Source organism: Nicrophorus vespilloides, unplaced genomic scaffold, assembly GCF_001412225.1.
Source record: "Nicrophorus vespilloides isolate i.1.1-1 unplaced genomic scaffold, Nicve_v1.0, whole genome shotgun sequence".
Lineage (NCBI taxonomy): Eukaryota > Metazoa > Arthropoda > Insecta > Coleoptera > Silphidae > Nicrophorus > Nicrophorus vespilloides.
Genome location: NW_017097140.1, coordinates 121386 through 147336, shown reverse-complemented (window position 1 = coordinate 147336; position 25951 = coordinate 121386). Strand labels below are relative to the sequence as shown.

At 30.2% G+C, this 25951-nt stretch overlaps 3 protein-coding genes across 3 annotated transcripts in view; 1 reads left to right on the top strand and 2 right to left on the bottom strand.

Annotated features, from left to right (window-relative positions):
* Positions 1–13017: 13017 nt before the first annotated feature.
* Positions 13018–13940, bottom strand: LOC108559102 (cilia- and flagella-associated protein 20). Its single transcript, XM_017916246.1, has 2 exons — positions 13567–13940; positions 13018–13511 (listed from the first exon to the last, which is right to left on the bottom strand). The coding sequence occupies exons 1-2, from the start codon at positions 13840–13842 to the stop codon at positions 13191–13193; spliced, it is 597 nt and encodes a 198-aa protein (XP_017771735.1). The 5' UTR covers positions 13843–13940; the 3' UTR covers positions 13018–13190.
* A 228-nt stretch (positions 13941–14168) lies between these two features.
* Positions 14169–15870, top strand: LOC108559104 (recQ-mediated genome instability protein 1-like). The gene is made up of 4 exons (XM_017916248.1): positions 14169–14897; positions 14949–15062; positions 15121–15624; positions 15708–15870. The coding sequence occupies exons 1-4, from the start codon at positions 14199–14201 to the stop codon at positions 15807–15809; spliced, it is 1419 nt and encodes a 472-aa protein (XP_017771737.1). The 5' UTR covers positions 14169–14198; the 3' UTR covers positions 15810–15870.
* Positions 15871–16558: 688 nt separating this feature from the next.
* LOC108559103 (titin-like) overlaps positions 16559–25951 on the bottom strand; it is a 31827-nt gene continuing 22434 nt past the window's right edge. The window contains exons 4-5 of the mRNA XM_017916247.1: positions 21400–21538; positions 16559–16791 (exon numbers count right to left, since the gene is read on the bottom strand). Coding sequence (XP_017771736.1) covers positions 16589–16791; positions 21400–21538 — 342 coding nt within the window. The 3' untranslated portion in view covers positions 16559–16588. The remainder of the gene's footprint in view (positions 16792–21399; positions 21539–25951) is intronic.

The following is a 25951-nucleotide window of genomic DNA, read 5'->3' as shown; positions in this document are numbered from 1 at the left end:
TCCATTATAAAAGTACAATAAAAATTGAAAAAAATAGTCAAAACAAGATTATTATTTAATGTTTCTTTTGTAAATTAATTGGAGGTGAAATTTGTTGCAAATGCAATATACATGCATTGTTTTTTTTTTGTTATTTGATAATGGCTTTACTTAACGTCGCAAATAAATGTAGTGTTCCAACATTATTGCAATACGTGTATAAACATATCCAAAATATTGCTCAGTCCGGTTTTCAAAACAAACTAAATAATTTAAAAAATATATTTCTATAGATCAATGATCTTTTTTCCCTATATAAGTCTCTTTTTGTCCGGTTTCAAACAAGAGATATTGCTGTATATTTACTCTTTGATAGTTATAAAACCATATTAAAGTGATGCGTAATAAGTAGATAATCGTAAACAGTAAAGTATATAATACAATTACACGCAAATAAATTACGCGGTTTCTCGTTTTAAAGCAAAACTTTAATTGGAAAATGTTCAACCATATAAACAATAATTTATTAGTAGCTTTGACGATAATGCTCATCGCACAAATTAAATACATTGAAACAAAGAGTTTCCTAAAAAATGATAATCAATCATAGTCGCAGACGATTTGCATACACGTTTCAAAACATAATTTACGATCAAATTATTTCTGCGAAATTAATTTACGTTTCAGAAATTTTATAACATTATTGATCATAAAGGCAAACGACCGAAGTCGTTTTCCAATTAGAAATGGTTTCGATTGTCGAATAGCGTGAAAATCCTATTACGTATTCGCATCGCAATATTTTTAAATGTGTTGTTATTATAACGAATTACTTAGAAATTTATTACGAACAATATTTTCGTTTAAATACAGGTGTTTGTAATGCGCAAATACAACTTTATTTTTCATTTATTTATGTTTTTTGTTGAACCTTGACGATCGACGTATTTGATGGGAAAACATAGTTTCGATTTGTTTCCTCTTTTGAGGAACGTGCGTTTTCGATAAATACAACGGTCGTAAAATTAATACAGTAAGTTGTGTACAACTTGATGAAGATATTCAAAATATCCAATAACAAAGACGAAGGAAAAACAAATATATTACGCGCGAGACAAGTGCTCTGACGAAATTAATTAAGTAGAATGATTTTTTCCCAAAACAAGAACGAAGGCAACTTTTGTAACAAAATGTTTTCTCATCGAAGACACAAAGAATCGGGCATCATAGAACCTCGTGATGCACGAAACTAAAAACAATATAATAAAAAGAAACGAATACGAATACAAATACGAAGAAAACTAAACGTGATGTTTATCTCAGGTATTTTGGGATCTACCAAATTAATTAATATTAACGGTATATATTTAAAAAAATGTGATTGATAGAAATGACATTTAATGAATTAAAAATAATATAAATATTTTTACTTCTTTTTTTGACAAGGAAATGCTTTTTTTTTATCAAATGCAAATTACATTCTAAATCGGTAAATTAATAATTAATTTACATTGGTAGTTGCTGAATAATATCAGAGTATACCTGACACAAGACATGTAGCTATTATAAATAATTTTAAACTTATAATAAAATAATACTTTCATAAAAAACATATAATATTATACATAGTTAAAGTATGAAATAACTCGCTTTTGTGTACTTTATTCAGTTTTTCTATATAATATAAGTAATGATGCATCCACACTTTATGCAATATATATATCGAACTGTGAAAAATATCATGAAATATTTTTCTTCTCTAACTGAGTATTCTAAAATGAATAAATTTAGTGTTTAGATATTGATTCGTGACTATGTTAGGTTAAGTTAATAATGTTATGTAACCATAAAGTTCTAAAATTCGATCTCTAACTATTTATTTAAAACTTTATAATATTATTTTATATAAAAATAAAGTTATGTATAAAATAAGCTAAAATAACAAATATTTGGCATCAAATTGACAACATAAAAATATGTTGCCAATTCGATGGAATTTCCATCTAGAAATACATCCGGTGATAAAGGCCAGGTATACAATACCGTTAGCCCCTGCTACTACCATAGACTCCTTGCGAGATTTCGAATGTCGGAAATTTGATTGACGGGATTTCGGTTGTCGGTATTTCGATTTGTTTTGTTTGTGTGTAACAAGGTTTTAGCAGAGCAGCCACCGTATTTAGAGCGGAAATTTGATATGCGGCGATTCGATGTCAAATGATTTCTTTTACTATGAGCTTGACGATTGAGGTTACGATTGAGGTACGTCTAGGTATTTGGGTTTGATCGTTGTTTCCTCAACTCTAAATCTGACGTTCATTGGATGTGATGAAAACCTATCAAATACAGTAAGGATTTTGATACAGTCGGGATTATGGATGTCAGAATTTTGATACTGTCGGGATTTTCGATTGCCACCGAAAACATATATCCGCCCCGTAATAATCTTCTCCATCGTAATGCTCACAGTGTCACCTCCACATCAAATTAAAAAATGACTCCCTCGATAGAACTTTACCAATTGTTGGGAATTCCTAAAATTAGCTACTTCACCAAAACCCTCCAAGGCAAACTGGTCAATAGAATCACCATTTAAGAACACCACAGCTTGTCCCTATTTTAACCACCTCCAGGCAAGTGCATCAATCGCACTTCGCAGTAAAAATGACCCTTCCTACCAGCTATTAACACATGTCACCAGCATCCATCCATCATCAACCCCGCATTCAACCTACCAATAACGAATTTATTCAATATTTGTAAAATAAAATCTGAAATATTTAATAAAGGCACTAATCATCATCAAAGATGTTGAACACATAAACTCATCTTCTTCTTTATTATGTAACTCGTCTCTTCACATTATCATCAACAACATCGCCAAAAATCATCTAGATCCGATACAACTATTATCGGCGATGCGAATTCATCAATCTTCACCGTCTTGATCTCTATACTTGCGACAACGGAGAACTTCTTCGAACGATACGACCACTATCGTCGGTGTGACTATCCACGAACGCCATCAGGAATACAGTAACTTTCTCCATTTAGACCCTAAGTATGCACCGAAATAAAATTCTTAATTTACCTAACAAGAATCGATATTTCATGAAACACCTGGGTAGATAGATTATTAATTTTATAATATGTATCTTATAAAATGTAACCGAGAAAATAGATGATCTCAGATTTTTCTCACGTTTGTGAAAAAAATCGTTCATGCCATTCAAAATAGTAACAACATTTGAAGATTATATAAAATTATTAAGCAAATAAAATAATTAACTTAAACATAATTACTTCGGCCAATAGTATTTTGGTTGAAATTGAAATGTTTCAATAAATATTTAATTTATTAAACATCCCACATTATCCCTGTTCCAATATCTAATGTCCTAGATTTATACCTTCTTGTTCCTACTCCGCTGCATTTGTTTTCGATCATTCTTGTATTTTTCATATGTATATATTGTTATTGTTCCATAATTAAATTTATGTTCCCGGGCGGAAAGACCTCTGTCCTTTGGCCAGCCTATTAATATTTTTTTTTAATCTATTTTAGAATTTATTTATTTATATAATGTCCTTTTTTTTGTATTGATGTCTGGCCAATAAATTATCATTATTTATTTTAAATAAATTGAAATACGTATAATAAAGTAAATGTAATTATGTAATGTTAATAATTAATGTCTATAATATAGTAATAAAAGAGATTTAATTATTAATAGTTACATAACTATCTCGAATAAAAATCATGTGTTTGTGTTCTACTCGACCATTCCAACTATAATGACATAATTATATATATGGTATACCTTGTTGACATCAAATAAGTATAAAATTCAATTTGTTTTTCTTTGTACAATAGATATTTCTAATTGCATAAGCATTTATAGATTTATTGAAATGAGACTGCTTCATAACACATTGATTAGTTGTATTTATACCTGGGAATACCTGCAGTGATAATAAGAATATATATTCTGTAGACATAATGCAATAAATGTGCTTATTTTTGTTGTGATAAGTTGAAAAAAGTTAATTAAAGTAATCAAAATATAAATATTATTTATGAATAAGTTATGTGCGTGAATTAACAAAACATAATAAATTTTGTGAAATTCAATTATTGATCAATTATCTTTATACTCAATATGTAAATAGATTTTTAAGATACAAAAATTTATCATTTTTTAATCATTATGAATTATGGTAGAAAATAGTTTGAAAGATTCGAATTCTTACTAGTTTTAAATTACTAAAAACTAAATTTAATTCATTGTTAACAATGAACTATATTAATTGATGGTTCTAATTAATCGTAAATTTTTGTATTTTTATTACATTTAGTGTAATTTTTTGTAGTCATTAAGAATTGTGGAATTTTTCTCAAAATGATTGTCTTATAACTCAAAAATTTCATTTACTTTGTTTAGAATTCTTAATAATTGAAGAAAGAAGAAGTCAAAATATTATAGTCAAATTTTACTTGTTTGATTGATAAAAGATGTTTCTTGAAAAATTTCACATTTTTATGAATAGAAAATTTTAAGATTGAAACAACTATGAAATTTAATCACCAATAAAACCATTTTTTTAACGTGCTTTATGTTAACATCATTGAAGGAGTTGTAATAACGTTATCAATCTGTATCAATTTCAATATAATTTCGTAACAATGAATAAAAAATTAATTGTCAATAGTGAATTAAGTTTCTGATCGTTCAAAAGAATCGTAACTTAACAGTAAACAACAAAAACAAAAAATAATAATTGTAAATATTCCCTCTACGTACAAATAATTAACTTGTCGTTTCTATATTTACAAAATATATCTAATGTAATTACAAGGAAACAATTAAGTAGAATAAATACATTATTATTTCATAATAATTGAAATAAAAATTATGAACTTGTTAAATATATTTAGATCTGTGAAAACCCACAATTACAAGACCATTTTTTCAATTATATAAATTATTGCTTTCACGTAATATTGCAGCAAAGTCCAACAGGAAAATGCTGTCTCCATTCATCAGAAAACCAAGAAAATATACGAACTGAAAGCAGTTAAATAATCGTGTTTAACGCATATCAAATAATATATTTTTATTTTGCTGACGCAAATATCATAACATTTCTTATATTGTGAAAAAAACAACGTTTTAAAAAAATAAGATAATTGAAGACTTAAAAATTCCGACGGGTATTCACCGTATTAAATAATCGAGCGATAAGTAAAATGCCTTAAAATAAGTTATATAATAATAACATATTTATTAGTCACAAATGCGTCCAAAGGTACCAGATACAGAATTAAACATACAAATTTCCATACATAAATCCGACAAAAAGAACAAACAGAAAATATGCGTTTTGAAAAATGAAGTATTAAAAAAAAAACAAATAAAATTAAAAGTATTAAAAATTAATAAAATTATAATGTATTCTGCAGCATTAATAGGCTGGAGACTGAACAATACATTCGTCCGTATACAGGAGCCCCAAGAGGGACAGACGACTATCCTCCCTTCATGATGACCCGGTAATCCTCTGAATCATACTCGTAAGCGAGCCATACTGGCTTGTGTATTCGCTGGCCGGAAGGTCTTTAGGCATCTCGCTTGTCTTCTTGGAATTATCCTTATTATATTAGGTATACCCGGGATGGGTTTATTTGGTCTTTTCAAACATTTGCAGCATTGTCCTCACAAATGCAAGTCATACACTTAGGAGGAAGCATACATCGGTGGGTCAGATGCACTTAGATTTGTTGGGACAAGCGTCCGTTGTATGCCTGAATTGCTTACACCTAGCGAACAAGCCTTCATGCAGGAGTTTCTGGAAGGAGGACGCGCTCCCAGTAATGATGTGCTTTTTGTATATTGGTTGCCCAATCCCCCGGGAAACGATTCCGAGAACCTGTGTTCCATTCCAGATGTCTTTAGATGCTTGCTGATTTGTAATGTCCAGGTCCATCCTTGTGACGACACAAGACAGATCCCCAATAGGACAGATACCCAAGGACAACAGATTTAGAGTTGCTAGACTTCAATATGAAGTCCGTTTTTATTTCCAATACAAGTATCCCCCGACTTACGAACTAGTTCCGTTCAAAATTTTAAATTATTCAAAATATACTTATCTTATTACACTTTTTCATGGTTTTTACTATTTTTACTGCATAAATGTGAAAAAATAGATTAAAATAAACAAAATACTTACTTACAAACAATTTTCAATCACAATTATTTAATAAAAAAAACTACTAAAGATAGTACATCTTCCAAAAATATCATATTTTATTACAGAAATTATCGATTTTTAGACAGTTAATTTTTTTTATTACTATATATTTCCTTGTAACAAGTTAGAGCTTTTAGAATTTTGTTCGAAAGTCCGAGAGTTCGTAAGTCGGGGGATATCTGTATATTGTCTTTACGGTTGTTAGACCCCTTCGACCACAATTTACTCGGAACGTAATCGTAAACCGGAACGATATTATTTTCGGTTCGACTCTCTTTGTTTTAAAAACTGTAACGTGGTAAAATCGACAACGCTGCAAGTGCGCTCCACGTTGCAACTATGTTTCAAAAATTCGAGGAGACCGCAGCGAACCGCGAAAGAAGACGGTTGAGGTCTCCAGTTTAAGAAGATATTCTGAGATATTTGTAATCTCCAAGAGGACGGTGTTGGTGCTCTAGAGGAGCTAAGGCCCACCGTCGGAGAAGAAGTTGCTGATCTGGAAGCAGTTGTTAGAGTTCTTCCTCTCTATAAAAGGAAGTGGCGCCCTGAACCTTCCCACGTCACGGACTCATGCCCTAGCGGGTTGAAGATTGGTATATCTTGTATTTTTTATGTCCACGAGTGTTATCGTGTTACAAAACTTTCACAACTGTTTTATTTCTATCGTGCTTATCAGTCGGACAAACTGCAGGATCTTATGACGTTTTGAAGCGCTTTGGTTTTTGTTGTAGTCGCTTTTTTTGCTGATTGTTTCTTAGGTCTTCCACCGAATTTGTGGCTTCCAAAAAGCAAGATGATATATGCTTCCAGCTCCATGGTCATCCAATTCCTAAAAAGATCTCAAAAAAGAAGAAATATATCTTATCACAAGCCTTCTTTATCGAACATATCCATACTGCACCGATTGTTAAAATAAGTGAAAGTTAAAAACTGTAACCAAAAACGAATTATTTTAAATTTCGCTGACGCAAATATTCTAACATTTCTTTCGTGAAAAAATAAACATCCTTTCATTCTCTTTGCTCACCCAATTTCTAAAGCGATGTAAAAAAAGAAGAAATATTTCTTAACACAAGCCTACTCTATCGAACATATCCATCCATACTGAACTATTTGTTAAAATAAGTTAAATAACTATAATAAAAAAGTCGAACGAATTATTTTAAATTTCGCTAGCGCAAATATTCTAACATTTCTTTCTTGAAAAAAAAAACAGGCTTTTAATAAAAAATAATAATAATTGAATTAAATCAAGCAATACGTAAAATTTCTTACAATAAATTAATGTATTTGAATTTATCAAAAAGTCCAATAAATTCATTTTAATTTTACAAATATCCTAGCATTTCTTTTTCTTGTGACAAGCTTTTAATTAAAAAAAATAATTGAGTTGAAGGAAATCGTTAAAAAATCATTACAAGTCCAAAAAAATGATCTATTTACAAAGTATTGGATGGTCTTTCACCATCATTAAACAAATAAATTGAGCGATTGGTCTTATTGCGTTTCGAAAGTCTTCAATTATTTCGTCGTTAAACGTGAATTAAATGTTATTTCACTAATTAAACAATCAGTATGTAATTTAGTGTAAGGAGATATTAAATGCATTTGCGTGTGCGCTTTTAATTGGGATATGTGACAAGTAAACAATTGTCGATATTAAGATGTAAACAGGTGAACTCGTGGCCGTTCCGCTACGATCCGTAAACAATTTTCATTCAGATTTTATCATGGAGAACTGGAAATATAGGAGGAAAAAGAATGTTAGATGTAAGTGGTTTCCATCGTCCGGTGGCAATAAATCACAGAATCACACGTCTTGCGAATCAATTGAACAAATAGCGTAAAAATAAAATAGAAACAAGACGAATACAAATAGTGCACATTACGTGTTCAAAGTTTGTAGTTAAAAGATGAAAAGTCCTGTCTTCCGTTCAAAAGTAATTCCCCCAAATCTGTGATAATTGAATGTTAAACGATTGCATTAACATGGTGTTCATGCACCTCTTATTTGTAGCTGCACTAATACACTACTTATTACATGACCTTCAATATTCTACACACAATTTATGAATTATGTTGAACTTTCCATTTCAGTTCTTGCTATAAATTTTCACTAAAGGATGATACGCAAATCTATCAAAATATTTGTTGGTATTTAGAAATTGGTCTTCATTTACGTTATATACAAGTTCATATTTGTGAAAGTAGGTTGAATTTATAATTTAAATAATTTAATTTATTTCAATTTCTTCAATATTAATTTTATTTAAATTCATGTTATTCCTTACAGAATATAATATTTATTTGTACAAGTTACGTATATCCAAAATAAAGTACAAGTATAGTGCAGGTAATCGGTTCTGCCAATGTCACGGACTGTTTCAAACCATACTAATCGAGAAACTAAATACATAGTGCGGGTTGAACCAATATTTACAAATTGTAGAATTTCTATGAATAAAAGTCATTTTGAATACTATCTTGGATACATGATTTGTACACTATGCCGAATACTGCGCCAATCGATTGAAACAATATCCCAGACTGTTTGAAACCGGACTAATCGAGGAACATCTGTGTATAAAAATAACTTTGTATATTCATTTATTAAACATAGAAGACGCACTATACGAGGTATTTCTGTACAACAGTATGTCATATAATTTGGGTTGAGACAATATCTCGAACTTTTTCAAAAAGAGATTTTTGTAGTCTGCGTCGTTAAGAGAAATTTAAAACGGTGGACACATTAAAGATACGTTTTTTTGTTGTTACTAATTTATGTTCGGAAACCAAATTATTTGGAAATGATGGATTTTTTTAACAGAAAGCGAGATTTCTCCCATTAACTTTAGAAACATTTTTTTTTATAAATTAAATTGCAAGATTATTTAAATTTAAAATTAGGTAATCATTTTGTATTTATTTTAAATTTGAAAAATATATCTAAATTTTCCTATCCGTATGAAGTTGATTATGATGTATATTATACAGTTGTTCTTGTATAATTTTATATATAAAAACTTCAAATAATTTTACAACTAAAATTAAATTATCAATTTCTGATATAGAATTGATCTATAAAGCACACATTATTAGGTTTATGCTTAAAAAAACATTTTGTAATTGAGGACCATAAGATGTAGTCTAAATCTTTGTACTAAAGTGCATTTAATAGTCCGTGAAATAAGATATATATTAAAAGAAATATTATGTGTTGTGTACTATAATTTCTGATATAAATCTGATCTAAGTCATATTATTAGATTGAAGAAGAAAAATATTTCCCAAACAAAAACAAATGCACTAAAATTCTACGATTTTTTTTAAGAAATGTGTCTATTAGTTAGTTTACAATTTATACTGAAATTAATATTAATTGTTCTTGTTTTCATACAAAATTCAACTAAAGAGCACACATTAAGATTAAGAAAAAACATATTTGCTAATTCCGAGAATCTTCTATACAAAAAACATAATTAAATTGCACCAAAATTTCGAGATTTTTATATGTAAAAAAAGTGCATATAATGCTCCAACAAATACAGTATAAACTAATATAAATGTTGTATAATTTTTAATTAAAAAAAAAAACAAGTTGTAAAAAATATACCATTTTTATTCACTTGCTGCACGTGTATAGGTTTTTTTATAATTTGTATCTATGTTTATTTCTAAAACGATTTGCTGTCTACTATTGGAATTCAACAAACAAATAACCTTGAATAGACAGACATATACATGGTGAAATTATATTTCGAACATTGTATCACTGAACTTTAGTTTTAATTAAAACATTTTAGAACTATTAACGCAACTAAAACGAATATTTATCTTAATAGAATAACATAAATTATTATACAATTACTGTACAAGTGTCACCTTATATATGTTAATACAGGTAATTTCATGTAAAAAAAATATACATACTTATACATATTTTATTTAGTATAATACAGTGATTCCTAAAGTGGGAGTCGCGTAAAATGTTTGAGGGGTCGCAAAAAATTAATGACAAATCAAACCTGGTTGTTTTTCTACATATACTCATTCTTCGGAAGGTCACATAAACTTTTTATGTCCAAAAGACTAAAAAGTTTGAGAAACACTGGTATAATAAACTCAATCTAAATTATATCTAATCAATTCTATGCAAATTAACAAACCTAAACTAACTTAAAACTTATATAGATCCTTACGGTGGCAATCGAAATCTCGACATTCAAAATACCGACAGGATTTTGTTGATGATTAACTGACTCGATAACCTTACATCATGGGTCACATCAGGGCCGCATCGTAATTTAACGTAACAAACACTGAACCGTTCGAAAGCCGCAAGCTATAATACAATTAAGATATATAACGAATCATAACATCGACTGAATCTCATTTAAAAGTATTATTTTAATCTTGAATGGAAATTTTAAGTCAACACGTCGTCTATATATAATAAATGAACACAGCATCATATTAATACATATTCCTACGTTGATTACCATATAAATTTGAAAGAACCGAGATGACCCAATCTTCACGAAATTCGGAAAATAACTTAACGAATGAAGTAAAAAGTGGTTGACAATAAACAGTATAATAAATTCAAATATCGCCATTTAATTTGTTCGAAACGAATGCATGTTTCTCATCTGTTATTGTCAAGTTTCATTCATAAGATTTCGCAACCTTGAGTATCGATAAATAAAGATCGACTGTTTTTTTATTAATGTAAATTAACTATGTTTTGATATGGTCGAATCATAATAAACACATATTAATAATACATTTTTCTGTTAGAAAACAAAAGTCAATTCAATTACGAAAATCTTCATTTTTTTAATTATCTATGAAAATTAACATTGCGTTTTATCATGGTTCTTGAAAACTGTTTTTTTCATTATATATAATTAACATTATTTAAATAATTGAAGTAATCGGTACGAATGGGGCGGAAAGACCTCGGTCGGCACCCGCGAAAATCGAAGAAAAACTACAATTAACATAAAGTTCGTCCTGAGAAAGAACAATTTTTTTACTTTGGACAACGCGGAAAATTTGTGATGTATAGGGCGCCAAAACCGTTCCCGTTGTAAGAAAAATAAGAAGCTGTTTTTCGAACATAGTAAAGTTTTATAATCATTTTCGACAACTAATTATGTTATTTCATTCTTCATAAGTTGTATATTATGATAATGGTGCTTAAAATTCTCAGAGGTAACGCTAACAGAGGTATGACTATATATTTGTAGTAAAATAAGGACAAAAGTACCTATAATCAAGAGAACTTGACAATGTTTTTCTTTAATTAATGTGTAAAAGAGAAAACTTGTAAGAAAGTACCGTGTAAAATAAGGGATAGGTTATTTTCAATAATTATTTTTTAATTTAGTTTTTTAACCGCGTAAAAACGAAAACGTGTAAAACAAAGTACAGTGTAAAACGAGAGGTAGGTATATTATGAATTATAATATTTTTGCAAATATTTGCAATTTACTCAAATGATTCAACTACCGTATTACATGTTTAGTTAGAAAAAAGACAATTTTGGTTAAACTCTTTTTGCTTATACGCAATTTCTTTGTGATAAATATTGCTATCTTTATATCTTGCTAGGTATTTGCAGTTTGCTGAATAGCAAAAAAAGTGGGACATCATCACAAGACATGTAGCAGGGGTGCTCTCCATCAAGGAAAATGAGGATGGAGCGGAGGATGGGGAGAGAAAAGGAAGAAAGTGATAGTGGACACACAAGCGAAGAGCTTGCTCAGACAATTTGCATAGCAGAGACATGTCAAAACAACGGACCTGTATGATGATGAAGAAGGGGAGAGGTTTTAGTGCGGTAACAATCACACGAGTCCACCCGTGGTCCCATTGTAAATTTCTTAAACCTGAAGAAATCTTAATTACTTCAAAGCCATCAGTTGTTACATCTTTTAATATGATTATCTAATCTAGTATCAAACAAGGAGTTCCTGTATCTTCAAGACATCCTCAGCATCAACCACAAAAATAATAAGTACATCCAAATTTCTTGTGTTATAAATAAATATGTTGTAAATTTCTTGTCCTTTTCAATTAGTTTTAATATAAGCTTTTTTGAAAAGATGATCTGTTCAAGTTTAGGTTTCTTGATTGTATTTTAATTAGGAAAGAGTGAAATATAATCTAGTATCAAACAAAGAGATCCAGTAGCTTCAGAACATCTTCAGCGTCAACCACAAAATCAATAAGTAAATCTAAATTTCTTGTCTTGTAAATAATTATGAACCTTTTCAATTAGGCTTAATATAGCCTTAATTAATTGATTAAAGGATATACATTTAGTGTTTATCATATATTGCTAACTATCATAACATTTTTCTTTCACAACCGTCCATAACAAGACTATCATATATAATACTGTATAAACACGTACGTTTGGTTGTCCATCTAACAATATTGAAACAAATTAGATAATTTTAATTTATTTACTGTAATATGCAGTGGCGGAACTTCAAATATTTGTATCATTCTTAAGAAAATCGTTATATAATTATTTTATAAATCGCAGATTGATCTTTCAATTAGAATCATTTGATTTCATTTCTTTTACATATTGATGTATAATTTTACTCAAATATTCAGAATAAAACAATGCACTGGTTGAAATATCTTCTTTTGCATCCATTAATAAATTCAAATCACTTTTAAAAAAAGATGCTTATAGAAAAACTACAAATTTGTTGGTGAAATATAAAAATGTAATTTATTTACTAAATTAATCAAGTACATAACATTTTCCAATTTCGATATCAATTCCATTATACCTAAGCAAAAATTGCTTTAAAAAATTTGTTTGGTGCTATCAATTATTTATATTAATTTAATTAATTACACCTATCATGTGCCAAGAATTAATGAATTGTCGACGTAAAATATCGATCAATTATTTATAAAAAAAACAGTGCATGTACCTAACATTGTGAGACTGACGTTTTTGTTTTATTCTGTATAGGCAAAAACAGCTTGAACTCAGAAGGTAATTCATCCTCAGAGTAAAGCCTATCAGAGAAGTAAACCCTTCTTATACGACAATTAGCATGAACTTGTACTCGTAACGTTTCAACGTAGTTTGTGCCATAAGCGCGCCTTGTAAAATCAGCCACATTAAATTGTATTTGATTCCAACCATCGTCAAGTCTCATTGGCATTGTGCATATGAATGGTTTTACCCTTGTCGTTGATTGATAATTACTTGCCCTAAACCTCCTCCTCACATTTTTATCATCTAAAATCTGAAAAAAATAATAAAATAACAAATTGTAATTAATAATAAATAATTCTACTTACTTGAACTTCAAATGTGAAATATTTCTTTAAATTCTTTACTATCATTACGAGGAAAGGTAATTTGATTCCTAAAGTTTTCCTTGGATCTGCCGGACATGTTATGTATGTGGTGCTCACATTGGAGCCAACTACTTCAAGTACCAGGGATTGAATATCCTCATCAGTGATCCTCTTGATGTGACCATTTTTAACCTTTTTATCCCAAATTTGCAAGGGTTTACTTCCAATACTATAGAGTATGGACAGGAAGCCACTCTGGAACGTGTTTTTGAACATATTTTATAGACGTCTCACCGGCAATTTTTGCACCCTAAATGCCATCAATTTGGAAAAACTTGAATGCTTATTTCTAAATAAAGCTATGTGCTATGTCTTCCTGCCACAAAATGTTTGGTTATATGTCAAAACAAATGTTACTTAGGCAACAACTTTAACGAGTTGTTTATTATTGATTTATGATATTTATACTTTCTATTATAAAATACTTATTAAATACCAATATCTAACATTAGTTCTTATGTAAATATTTGTTTATTCAATTTATCTATATTTATTTTTTGTTGTAGTATAGATAACTTCTAATGCAAAAACATAACCTACATTTGATTCAAAATATCAACTATACATAAATAATGATCCCTGAATTTGCAATAGTAAAGAAATACTTTGAATCTCATCATATTACGTTAAACGAGGAGTGGCTGCAGAGTTGTATTGAGTGGTATAAAGAGGAGAACCCTGGAAGCAATTGCGTCAAAGAACTGCAGAATCGAGTGTATGAACAATGGTTAAATTCGGATTTCAGAGAGCTCCAGTTAAATTTACTACCAAACAATGTTTCCAACCAAAAGAGGATTGTGTTGTACAAAAGCATGTGTTTGCAACTCATGTATGTGGTGGATATATCAAAGCCCAAGCTGCATCAATTGATGACCATCCGTAAACCAAAATCCTACAGCCAGCACTCAACAGAAACTACATCAGCAAAAAGGGTTTTGGAATTGGTATTGACTGATGGGACACAAGAAGTCTCTGCCATAGAATGCCATGTCATACCATTCCTAAATATAGATCTATCACCTGGGCTGAAAGTTCGTTTGAATGCTCCAATTACAATAAGGATGGGACAAATTGTTTTGGAGCAATCAAGCATACAGTTGTTGGGTGGAGAGGTTGATGATCTTTTGGTTTCTAATGCAGCTGAAAATATCTTGGCTGCAAGGCTGGGACTTGCCTTGAATCCCACACCAAATGCAATGGAAGGATTCTTCACTCAAAAGGAAAATGATACTAGCTCAAATCAAACTGGAACCAATTCTATAAATAATCAGGTTAGCTAATATTTTTGTTAATTAAACTAGGTTTACTAATCTCTTCTGCAGAATTCTTATAGGGTGGAAGCTTCAAGGCCTCAGAATCCAGGAACTGTTAATACAAGAATTCGCAATGAAGAATCACAAGTTCAACCATATAACAATAGAACAAACAATCCTCGTGTAAGAATAATTGTTGCTCAGCAATATTCGTTTTATTGTTCAGAATTCTATGTTTCAGAATTCAAATGTACCGCGCGCAAAAACTCCGGATATGTTTGATGATGATTTCGATGTTAAAGATTTTGAAACTATAGATAAAATCGTAGATCAGAACGTACCGAAACCTGAAGTTCTTATCGATGATATGGATGAGTTCGAGGAATTGATGAGAGCTTCTGAAGTAGAGCATCAACCGAAGGTACGGAAAATAGAAGAAAATACTAGTGCGTCGTCAATGTTGCCTGTGAGAAAGCCTATAAAGACAATTTCGACTCTCAAGAAAATGAAAGTGAACAGCGGAAAATTCATCATAAACGCGAAATTCAATAAAATCGTTGAAAAATTGTCGATATCTGAACAAGGGTACAGTATTAAAATAACCGTGGAGGATTCGACTGGACTCTTGGATGCTGCGGTACATACCGATATGATTGCTACGCTTTGCGGCTACGACCACAAAGCTTTATTTGCAATGAAGGATTCTATGTCTCAGGACCGGTCTATAGCAAAGACGATCTATAAGGTAACGTCTGGGACGAAAACACAATCCAGAAAGCATTGTTTCATCGTATTATTTTATTTATTTTCTTATTCTTTTTGGATCAGTGCATAGACGGTTTGAAAAGCAAGCTGATGTCTTTGGATGGAGATATTCAGGTTCTTGTCGAGGCGAAGAAGGAATGCCCGACGATTCTGAGGATGGTTTGATGGAATTAATTGAAAGACGTGCGCATCGTTATTTACTTTCTTTATATAGGTAAAGCAAAAAATATATATATAGAAATAATATAGTTTCCAAATTCTTTTCATCTATAGTTTTGTTTTTTCTTTCTTCTGAAAATCAATTCCCAGTCTTTCGGTTTCCTTCGGGAATGTTACGAAACAGTACAATATACAGTATAATATAGAGCGAAAAGATTCTTATCATTGTTTTCTTCTTCACCATCATCATCCTTTAGTAATCGATACAATAAGAGAACAAAATGTGACACAAAAAAATACAAGGAATATAAACTAAATTTACCCAAACACACAGAAACAAATAATAAATCATAATTACATGTTTACAAGTTACAAGTTTTTCTCTTCCACAGACAAAAGAAGATCCTCGTGTTTTGCTTTTTTTTTCGTAATCCTCACGTATAACTATATAAGATAATACTTAGAAGTAGCGTATTGTAAATATATTTATATAAAAAGATCAGTTCTTTTCTAGTACATTTTTAAATGCAATCATAGGAAAATATTTCCGTACTTTACAAAAGTGATTAATAGTGTATGTTTTTTGCTTTTCTTCTTCGCGTATTTTTTCACTCGTCTCTTCCATCCTTCTTTATCATACAATTAAGCAATAAATTAATAATTAAAAATACATAGTAAACTTTAAAAAATAAACTAATCATATACTAATGATATAATATTGAATTTTCAAATTGTTTTTTTTTCTCTTCGTTTTCTTTAAATATTTATATGTGTGTGTATGTATGTTAAAATAAAATGTCTGGAATGGTCCCGGAACTGAACAAAACTGGTTCCTCGCTCTCCAACACTGCTGGGTCATCGGATTGGATTTCCTCCACACCCGTCGTCTGCTCTTGCACAGGAACATTATTGCATTTTGTCACTCCTAACTCGAACTCTTCACTGCTGCAGCCTGATTTCGGAGTGTACGTCGCCAGCGATGATGAACCTGCAACAAATAATTTTCATACATTACAATATATTCATTTAATGCAAATTTTAAAGTCAAATTCGATCAGTGTTCAATTAACGAACATATACAAGTGAATATACAATTAATAGGACGGCGAATCCCATATTTATGATTATTTCCTTACACATTTCTACTTTATGTCAGCGTTTCTCAACCTCTCTTTCCTACAAAATTGCTAAGAGTGCAATTTCCTAGGTTTGATACAAGGTGATAGCTGTCATTTCGCGACCCATAGGTTGAGAAACAAATATGTACGTACAAATATTTGTTCCATTACTAATATATAGTTTATTTATTTCTCACTACTAAAAACTATTAACACTAATTGAATTTAGGTTCTTATGTAAGTTAGAAAATATTAAGCGTCAATGAAAAAGGATATCAATAAATAAATTAATTAATTCGAAGGATGAACGCGAGATGTAATTACAGAATAATAGCAATAAAACCTATTTACAATAATACCCTCAATCATAGATTATGTAAAACTTGGCGAAACAGTTTTAAATCTAATCTAAAACCATAGTATTATGCAACCCATTTCCTGATATTATTGTTGATAAAAAAGATATTACAAAATATTATTAGTTGATTATATACAGATAATAATTTGACTTGATGCAAACATTTGACCTCAATACCAAAACTCAATAACCATTCAAAATAATGTAGATATTTTAATACCACATGAAACATATTTGTATGTATCACAATCAAGTTTTTATTTTGTTTTTGTAATTCAAGGTCTTACAAATTAAATATATCAATTTGACAGTAGATAAAGAAATCATGTTTGGTCGATTGTTATTGATGATTACAATTTTAAATAACTTTATTATCAATCTAAGTGACACATCGACTTCCAATTAAGATTTTGATGGTTGTTCAGAGCTTTTATTCTTTCAAAGTTTTAATATGAAAGTATTATATTTGTAAAATCTCCATATCTTTTTCATTTCTCCTGAATTGTCAAAATGTAGTTTATCCAATTATGGTAATGTCACTAACTTTAAGTAAGTGACAAAGCTCAGAAATAATTTACTTCACATAGTATGGTTGCGTCAATAACGCAGACTGTTTAAAACCGGAGTATTCGAAGAACAAAATACATAATCAATTAATTGATAAAATAATTAAAATTTATTTTGAAATTTTCAAGCAGGACTATAGTCAATCCGGACTGATCGAAGCCGTACTATGCGAGGCATTGCTGTACTACAATCAACGGTTAACTCGTGAATACAAATATCCTCAATATAAACGATTCTCACAGTTCAACAATTATTTATTTACCAATTAATTTACGTGGAGCAGCTTGAATGCATACATTCTCGAGTAGGTTGTGTAAACTTAACTCAAACCAACTACAAACACTAGGTCGTCCAATGAAGCATCCATTAGTAGATTAAGTAAACTGCAGCTCGTCGTTGTTGAAATCTGCTACTCTAATTGAGCTACACCTGTAATTATATAACGAGCGACGTAATTCGAAAGCAATTACGACCGAGATTTCAAGCAATTCAATTATTTGCCAGACACTACTATTTATAAAACAAATATTTTATAGCAATTGTATTTGTAAAGATACTCAGTTTTTATCAAAAAAAAAGTGAACTTATATCAAATATTTACATTATAAATGATAATTATGAGATAATAGTTATGAACATCCATGCCAAATCAATTAACGATATTTGCTTCAAGGCGACTGTAAATTGATTGTTTATCTGGAATCGATTTAGGGGTCAGACGATGTGATCTAACCGAACACTCGAAGCCCGGATTACCTGATTACACTATATCTTAGTTTGCGTAATCTGTAATTAACAAACATGTAATATAATTCCAAACTATTTTTTTTGTAGCAAGCATCGAATGTATCCAGGTTACATGGCTTTAGGATGGTTGACCGCTACTATTTGCCATCAAATTTGTGGTCTTAATACCACGAACAAACATACATTTAGCACGGCAGAAGGATTTCATAGTTAAATACGCCTCGAATAACAAATTAAGTTGACGAACAAAAAAAATAGAAACGGTTCTGTTATTTAATGTGAGAATATTTACCCGGGCGCAGTAAAAATTTCTTAAACGCGAAAGTTCGATTCCGGACAAACTTAGAATGTAAATTTTTTTTGTCCTCCCGCAGATCATGATGTTAACGGCCATCTACTTTTACCAGCAAACCAGTGGTAATTAAATTTTATAGACAAGAGACAAAAACAAAATGAACAAACGGTTCGAATAATGTCACCAGTTATATTTACTTTAACAATTCGACCTTGCTATTTGTACAATCTGTTTAGCAGAGAGAATAGGAAAAAACACATACACACCACAAAAAAACGGAGGCGAGCGACAGCACACATTGACAAATCAGGCGAAACGTATTTTATTGGTGGCACAGATTTTGTGGTCACCGCATCGATTGCATAAGCGGCATCCCGATTTGGGGCTTACCTACGTATTGTTTTCTCAAAAAAAAAAGAGTTACGCAACAAACGTTATATAATGACAGCAGCAAAACGGTGCAGAAAAAAAAATATTGAAAAAAAAACGTTGATAAGAGAGATAAGACGTGGAATTATATCGAACACACGTGTATCGCGAAATATTTTCCTCGAGCGTTTGCGACATAGAAGACTTAGGAATATTTTTATTTCCTTATTTATAACACTTATTATATATACTCGATGGACTAGCTTAATCAGAGATTAAAGTTTTCAACTCAAAAACATAATTATTATATAGATATACACGCTTGAAAGCACGAACCTTTTAATTTTTAAATAAAATTCTCTATTTTTTAGTTACGTCAATGATAAATTGTAAATCAAAGTGCAATTTATCATTAATTTGAGTACTTTCAACGCACGATTAAATAACTATTTATAAAAAAAAAACAATTTTGATAGAAATTATTTTTCACACTAAATTTGCTGTATTCAATATAGAATAAATTTACTTAATTGTTTTATAAAATGTATTCAATTAATTACAAATAAACTTAATTAATATTAGAAAAAATATTTTATTTATTCAATGCATGCAAAATCTACCATTAAGTAAATTATTTAATAACTAAGGTTGTTAAAAATTGTCTAAACGTTCGTTATAACGATTTTTTTTCTAATGAAAATATTAACTTGAATATTGAAAACTTTCTAGCCAACTGTTCATAAAATGGATATATAAAATAGTAAGGTCAAATAATGCGCTAATTTTGAAAAAAAAACATATGTAGTGTGAACATAATTTTTTTTTCTATATAAATATTTAAATACTTTTCGTGTTTTTTTTTCATACCAATTAGCATATTAATGAGTTTAATCTATCTAGATTTCAATTTATTTTGATAAATCTCACACATCTGTTTTGGTTTAGAGATTTGTGTGTATCATAAATGTTTGTGATGTGATTTACTGCATCTTTCAAAAAGAAACTTGTATAAAAAATACCGGGATAGTATCGAGCACATCTGTTACATTTGAGAGATTTTTTTATAGATGTTCTTGTTTGTGATGACACTGATAGATCATCAATCTTTTTAATTTATTTTTTATAATGAAACCATCGATATCTAAACCCAGATTTCAAAGAACATAAATAAAGTTTCCTGAACTTATTATTATTAAATCAGTAAAAGGTTTGTTATTTTCTTGAACCATTCATAAATCAGTTTGCATCAGATGAAAAGATTGTACATACATTTTTAAATATTGCTATTATTATATTTTCTTCTATTTTATAAGAAATTACATACTTTTATTTTATTAGATATATTTTTGTTAATTCCAAGTATCAATAAAAGTTATATTGTAGTTTTTTTTTGCAATTTATACTTTGTGGATTTCCTTGGAAGTGAATGTTGACATTTGGAAGTGAAAAAAAAAATACTTGATTATATTATATAAACATATACTAGGAAATTTTAATAATTGTTTACACGGAAAACTTAATACAGTGAAATCTTCATAGAGAAATTGATCATTTTCAAGATTTACTTAGTTAAAATTTCAATATGCGTTAAGTAGCAATATTATGTTCATTTTTTGTTTAAAATAGTTGATTTTTATTCCTGTGTTTAAATATTAATAATTTGAAATGTATAGTAATACCGGACATAAATGCATTTAAACAGCAATCAAAGCGAGCAATCAGATTAAATAGATAATTAATAAAATTTATGATTCGAAACAGGTATGATCTAATCGATATAGCTAGATTTAAACTTTAAAAACTGCATTCTTAATGATGTGCGCCGATTATGCAACGATATACGAATTGAAAAGTCGAGATGAGCGTACGATTCGAAATTTTACGCGGAATTAATTAAAATGATCCCGGATCGTATGGCATACATTAGCTGCTTGCAACATGTTCCACGATGATGATTATTAAACGCTCCATTACACGAAATGACGAGGCTCTTCGAAACCCAAACCCAGAATATCTTCGAGTCCCATAACATTCGCGTTACATAAAACGCGTTTAGAAAGCATTAATCCTCGGATTCGATCAATGCGCCTAATTAGAACTGATCGAGAGCGGATTTCGACCTTTCCAGATGGATATATTTACCTGTCAGAGATGGCACGGTGTGTCCCATGGTGCCAATCGCCGTTGGGGATTGAACGTCCTGCTGCTCGAGGAGAAGCATCGCAGCCTCTGAGGGGTATACAAATATTTGCGGTACAGCCTCGACAAACTGGATTCTCATCTGCAAAACGAACGGAACTCGTGTTATTTCAATAATACATTCTTCGTCGTGGTGTGGTGCTGTCTCCGGGCAAGAAGAAGCAAAACCGCATGTGTACCATACGTACATACATACAAAACATACATATATAGAAAGACGCGACAGATGTTTTAGGATCGGCGACAAAAACAAATAAATGTCTGATACGTTTCCCAGTGAAATGCCATATTATCTACACTTTCACGGAACAAAACGCCAATTAATTGAACTCGATAGAAAGAAGCTGCAAAAAAGTAGAACCAGTTATTTTTTGCTCTTCTCTAAGTTGTAATAGTTGTCAAGTTGATTTAACTTTCCATTTTCTTTAGTTGCAATAATAAACAAACAAAAATAAAGCAATTATAATATGGACATTTTCGATATGCGTGTTACTAAATTTGAAACAAATCGAAAGACCTGTTCGTGTAATAGCCGTGTGTTAAACGACGAGGAATAAGTGTTGCAACGGCCCTGGGCTGTTGGAAGAGCCGAAGAAGCTGGATGGACGTGGAATGTGCATGGTTGGACTCGTACCAGAGGCGACCGCGTGTTTGATTTGACCTACCTGCTCTGGTGGCAATGGCTTTGGTCATCCACCTCAAAACAACTCGACGGTCGCCTTTTTTTTTCACCTCAAGTTCTTATTCGCTATGCCTTTCGTACGTGCAACCCTCCCCGTGTGATGAAATGCGGCAATAAAAAAAATATGTGTGTGAGGAGAAAAAAATGGTTTTTCTACCCAACCCGTTTTCAAAACTGGTCGCCCCAATTATGTGCACAAAAATCTACCTCTCGTTGAAAACGAAAGCTGCGCAACCGGGTTTTCAGAATCACCCAAGTAATAGGACTGTTGTGTAATCTTGTTCACTGCTTCCAGCACGAAATATAAAGGATGTCTTAAAATTATAAATGGTTCTATTACATAATTCAATGTTATTACTACTATTGATAATAGTAGTGTGCATTTACCGAGAAGTTAAGACATTACATTTATACTGTGTTTTATACTAGATTTGTCAATCGTCAACAAAGTGTACGTTCGTATAAACAGCGCAATTACATGGAAACTCAAATCACGCACATAATTTACGAAGTATTATGTACGTTAATTGAGCGCTAACTTTATATTGTTATTGACATGAACAAAGTACGTTTTCGTGGTTTCCATCACTCAAATTTAACATTCGAAATTGAATAATATTTAAAATAATAATAAACAAAATTGATTGTATACATACAAAGGGTTATTAGCCGCAGTCTTTCAGTCTTATTTAAAGTAATAATTAAAATATTTGATAGAAAAAAAACAAATAAATACATTTTGTTTTATTATTTACTTATATTTTCACTACTTTGTTCGATCTCTTTTTTCACTCTTTGTTACAATAAAATCGAGATAATTTAAAAATATCAATATGACAATTAGTAAATTAATTAAGAAAAACTGGTATAAGTATTTTTTGCTTCAATAAAATGACCAATTTAAATGTGATTTGAAGGGAAAGACTAAAATGATTTCCGGTGTATTGTTATTCCATTCAACATCTTCAAGACATCTATTGACTTGGACTTAAAGCGTTTTTTTATCACCGGACGTAATTACTGAATATATAATTTGTGTAATTATAAATATTGCTCTTGGAGAACTACTTGCAAATTGAATTAAGATGTCAAAAGAACGTTTAATATAACGGTGTTAATTAAAAAATTGATTACCTTTTTTTAAGTATTGTAATTACCGTACCAAAAATGTGTTGAGTATATTTTTCAATAAAATGAGTGAAGTGTTCATATTAAAAAAAAAAAAAATGTTTGTCAGAAACTGGTGAAAAACTGTCAGCAATTGGGCTGCAGCACAACTACAAACAAAAGTTGAGAAACACTACATTAAAATATTTTGTAATCACCTTACAATTGAAGAAAATTTGGTTTAAATAAGTTCTTTGTTTAAAAATCTTAAATTTTTAAGATATATTTTGAAGTATATCTTTATATTCGGTACTTTATTTTATTTTTTCTGTTTCTAAAATTTCAATTCAGGTTAATCTTACATACAAGTTATTTTTGGATACATAAACTGCATTATGCATTATAATAAATTAATTTACATAACGCAGTGTGAAATTTCAATGTTATTTTAACATCAAATTAATTAACATAGACATCAGTTGTTAATCACCAAAGCTTCTATACAAATTTGTTTGAGACTGCCGACATTGACATTGACATAGATCTTGTCGCGACTCGAAGAAATCGTGGCGCATACACGGACATGCCCAGGTCAAAGTTCGCATATTTGTGTGCATTATCTAAATAACTATCGATTCCACGCTTGATTGCGTCTAGCCTAACCTGATAACTTCTCCATCATTAACTATTTAACATTTCCTCTTCAATTTGGAAACGAAACATTTCACCGTAAACGAATGCAAATATTTCTGGTATGATTACGTTACGTCAGAGCAACGCGCTTTTTTTATATATACATTTTTTTGTTGTTGTGATGGTCGGTCGTAATTGAATGGATTTATGAAGTAATGCCGAGTGTGCAGAGCCCCGGAACAGGCCGACTGGAACTTCCTCTGTGGATGAGGCACGGTACAAAAACCAGTAAAAATAAGATCATCGAAACACAATGCAGAACTTTTTGGTTTCCACATGCCGCGTCCGCAGTTGTGCAACAGCCACCATCGATGGCCACAATCCTCTTTTGTTGGCCACCGTCATCATCATCATACTGAATATCTTTCGTCGTATAGCATTATTATTACAGCTAGAGCGATTTCGTAATCTTTCATTCGTCCAGAGTTTTGTTATTAAGAAACTACAATCACAAAATGAACAACAACCAGCAGGTATCGCCATTGTCGGAATGATTGCGAAATGGAAATTGCTTCTTGGAACTATTTTCTTTTTGTATTTTTTTTTTTATTATTTATTACAGTTGTGATAGACAATTTTACGCAATACCAAATGCGGACGACTTTAAATTGCCATAGCCGAAACAAATTTTGTGGAATATCTGTTGTGTTTAAAATAAACACGTAATTAAATTAGGTGTGAAGAATTTTGAATCCGTTTTATATATATTTTATATTAGTCATGGCCCAATTCCAAAGAGCTGATGTTCGGGGCATCACGATTTTACATTTGCTGTTAGATGTAAAAGGAAATACCATTAAATTAATGGTAGTAACTTATTTCTCATTAAGATTCTTCGTCATAGTAAGTTTCTATGTTCCTTAGATTTACTTTCCAATTTTCTTAAAAGTTTTATGTTTCGAGTAAAATATCACTTATTCATCACTTTAGAGATGTGCGCTGTTTAATTGTTAATACTAATTATAATATGCCAGCATTCAATATAAAAACACATCATTTTATGGAATTAGATTCAATAGAATTGAGTAAAGGCAATACAATGGGTGATCAGTTAACGAACAGTTCGGATTACGAACAAATCGGACAACTAACACTCGTAAAAAGGTTCGGACAACCAACACATTTTGGGATAATGAACACCTTACTGACTGATTAGCGTCAACTAGAGTTATTTCTAGTGCTGATATAAAGCTTAACACGCTTCATATATCGATTGATTAACGAACAATTCGAATAGTCTTTGAACGGATTATATAAAAACATATTGAATTATATAGATAATCTGTATTTTAATAAGACAACTTATATAAATTATCCATTAATTAAACAGAAAACTATACTGAATGTATTGAAGAATTAATATTCTGAATTGTTTCAAACCGGACTAGTCGAGGAACAATAAGAAACTTGACTGTATAAATAGAAGTTATTAACATTTTTTTAATGAAAATTTATTGGTTTTAAAATTTTCAAACCGTACTGTAATCAAACTGTATTGATCGAAGCCGCACTATCTGAGGTATTCTTGTACGATATAAATAATAAACAAAACTATATATTATAATTTGTGTTTTGTTAATTAGAATACAATTAATTAATAAATATAAAATTAATGCACTAATAAAATATGTATAAGCTGCTGAACAAGTGACATATGTAAACTAATTAAATTTTACTACTTACATAGCCAATTAAGTAACTACTATAATTTATAATACTTTATTAGTGTAATATTGTGCACAGCTGTTCACAATTCTCTTTATAAATTAGTCACTCAGCTTGTTTACTAGAAACTAATTTATTAATATTAAAATAACAGCACATTGCAAAAATAACGTCATTTCATAATATGACAGTAAACTAACAACTATTTACATTTTGATATGAATATATTTAATGACTAATGCTAAATAAAACTACCAACTTTATTAGTAAATCAAATATTTTGCATTTCTAGTTGTTGCTTAGATACAAGATTAGTAATAATAGTATTGTAGACCTATGGTCGTTAGC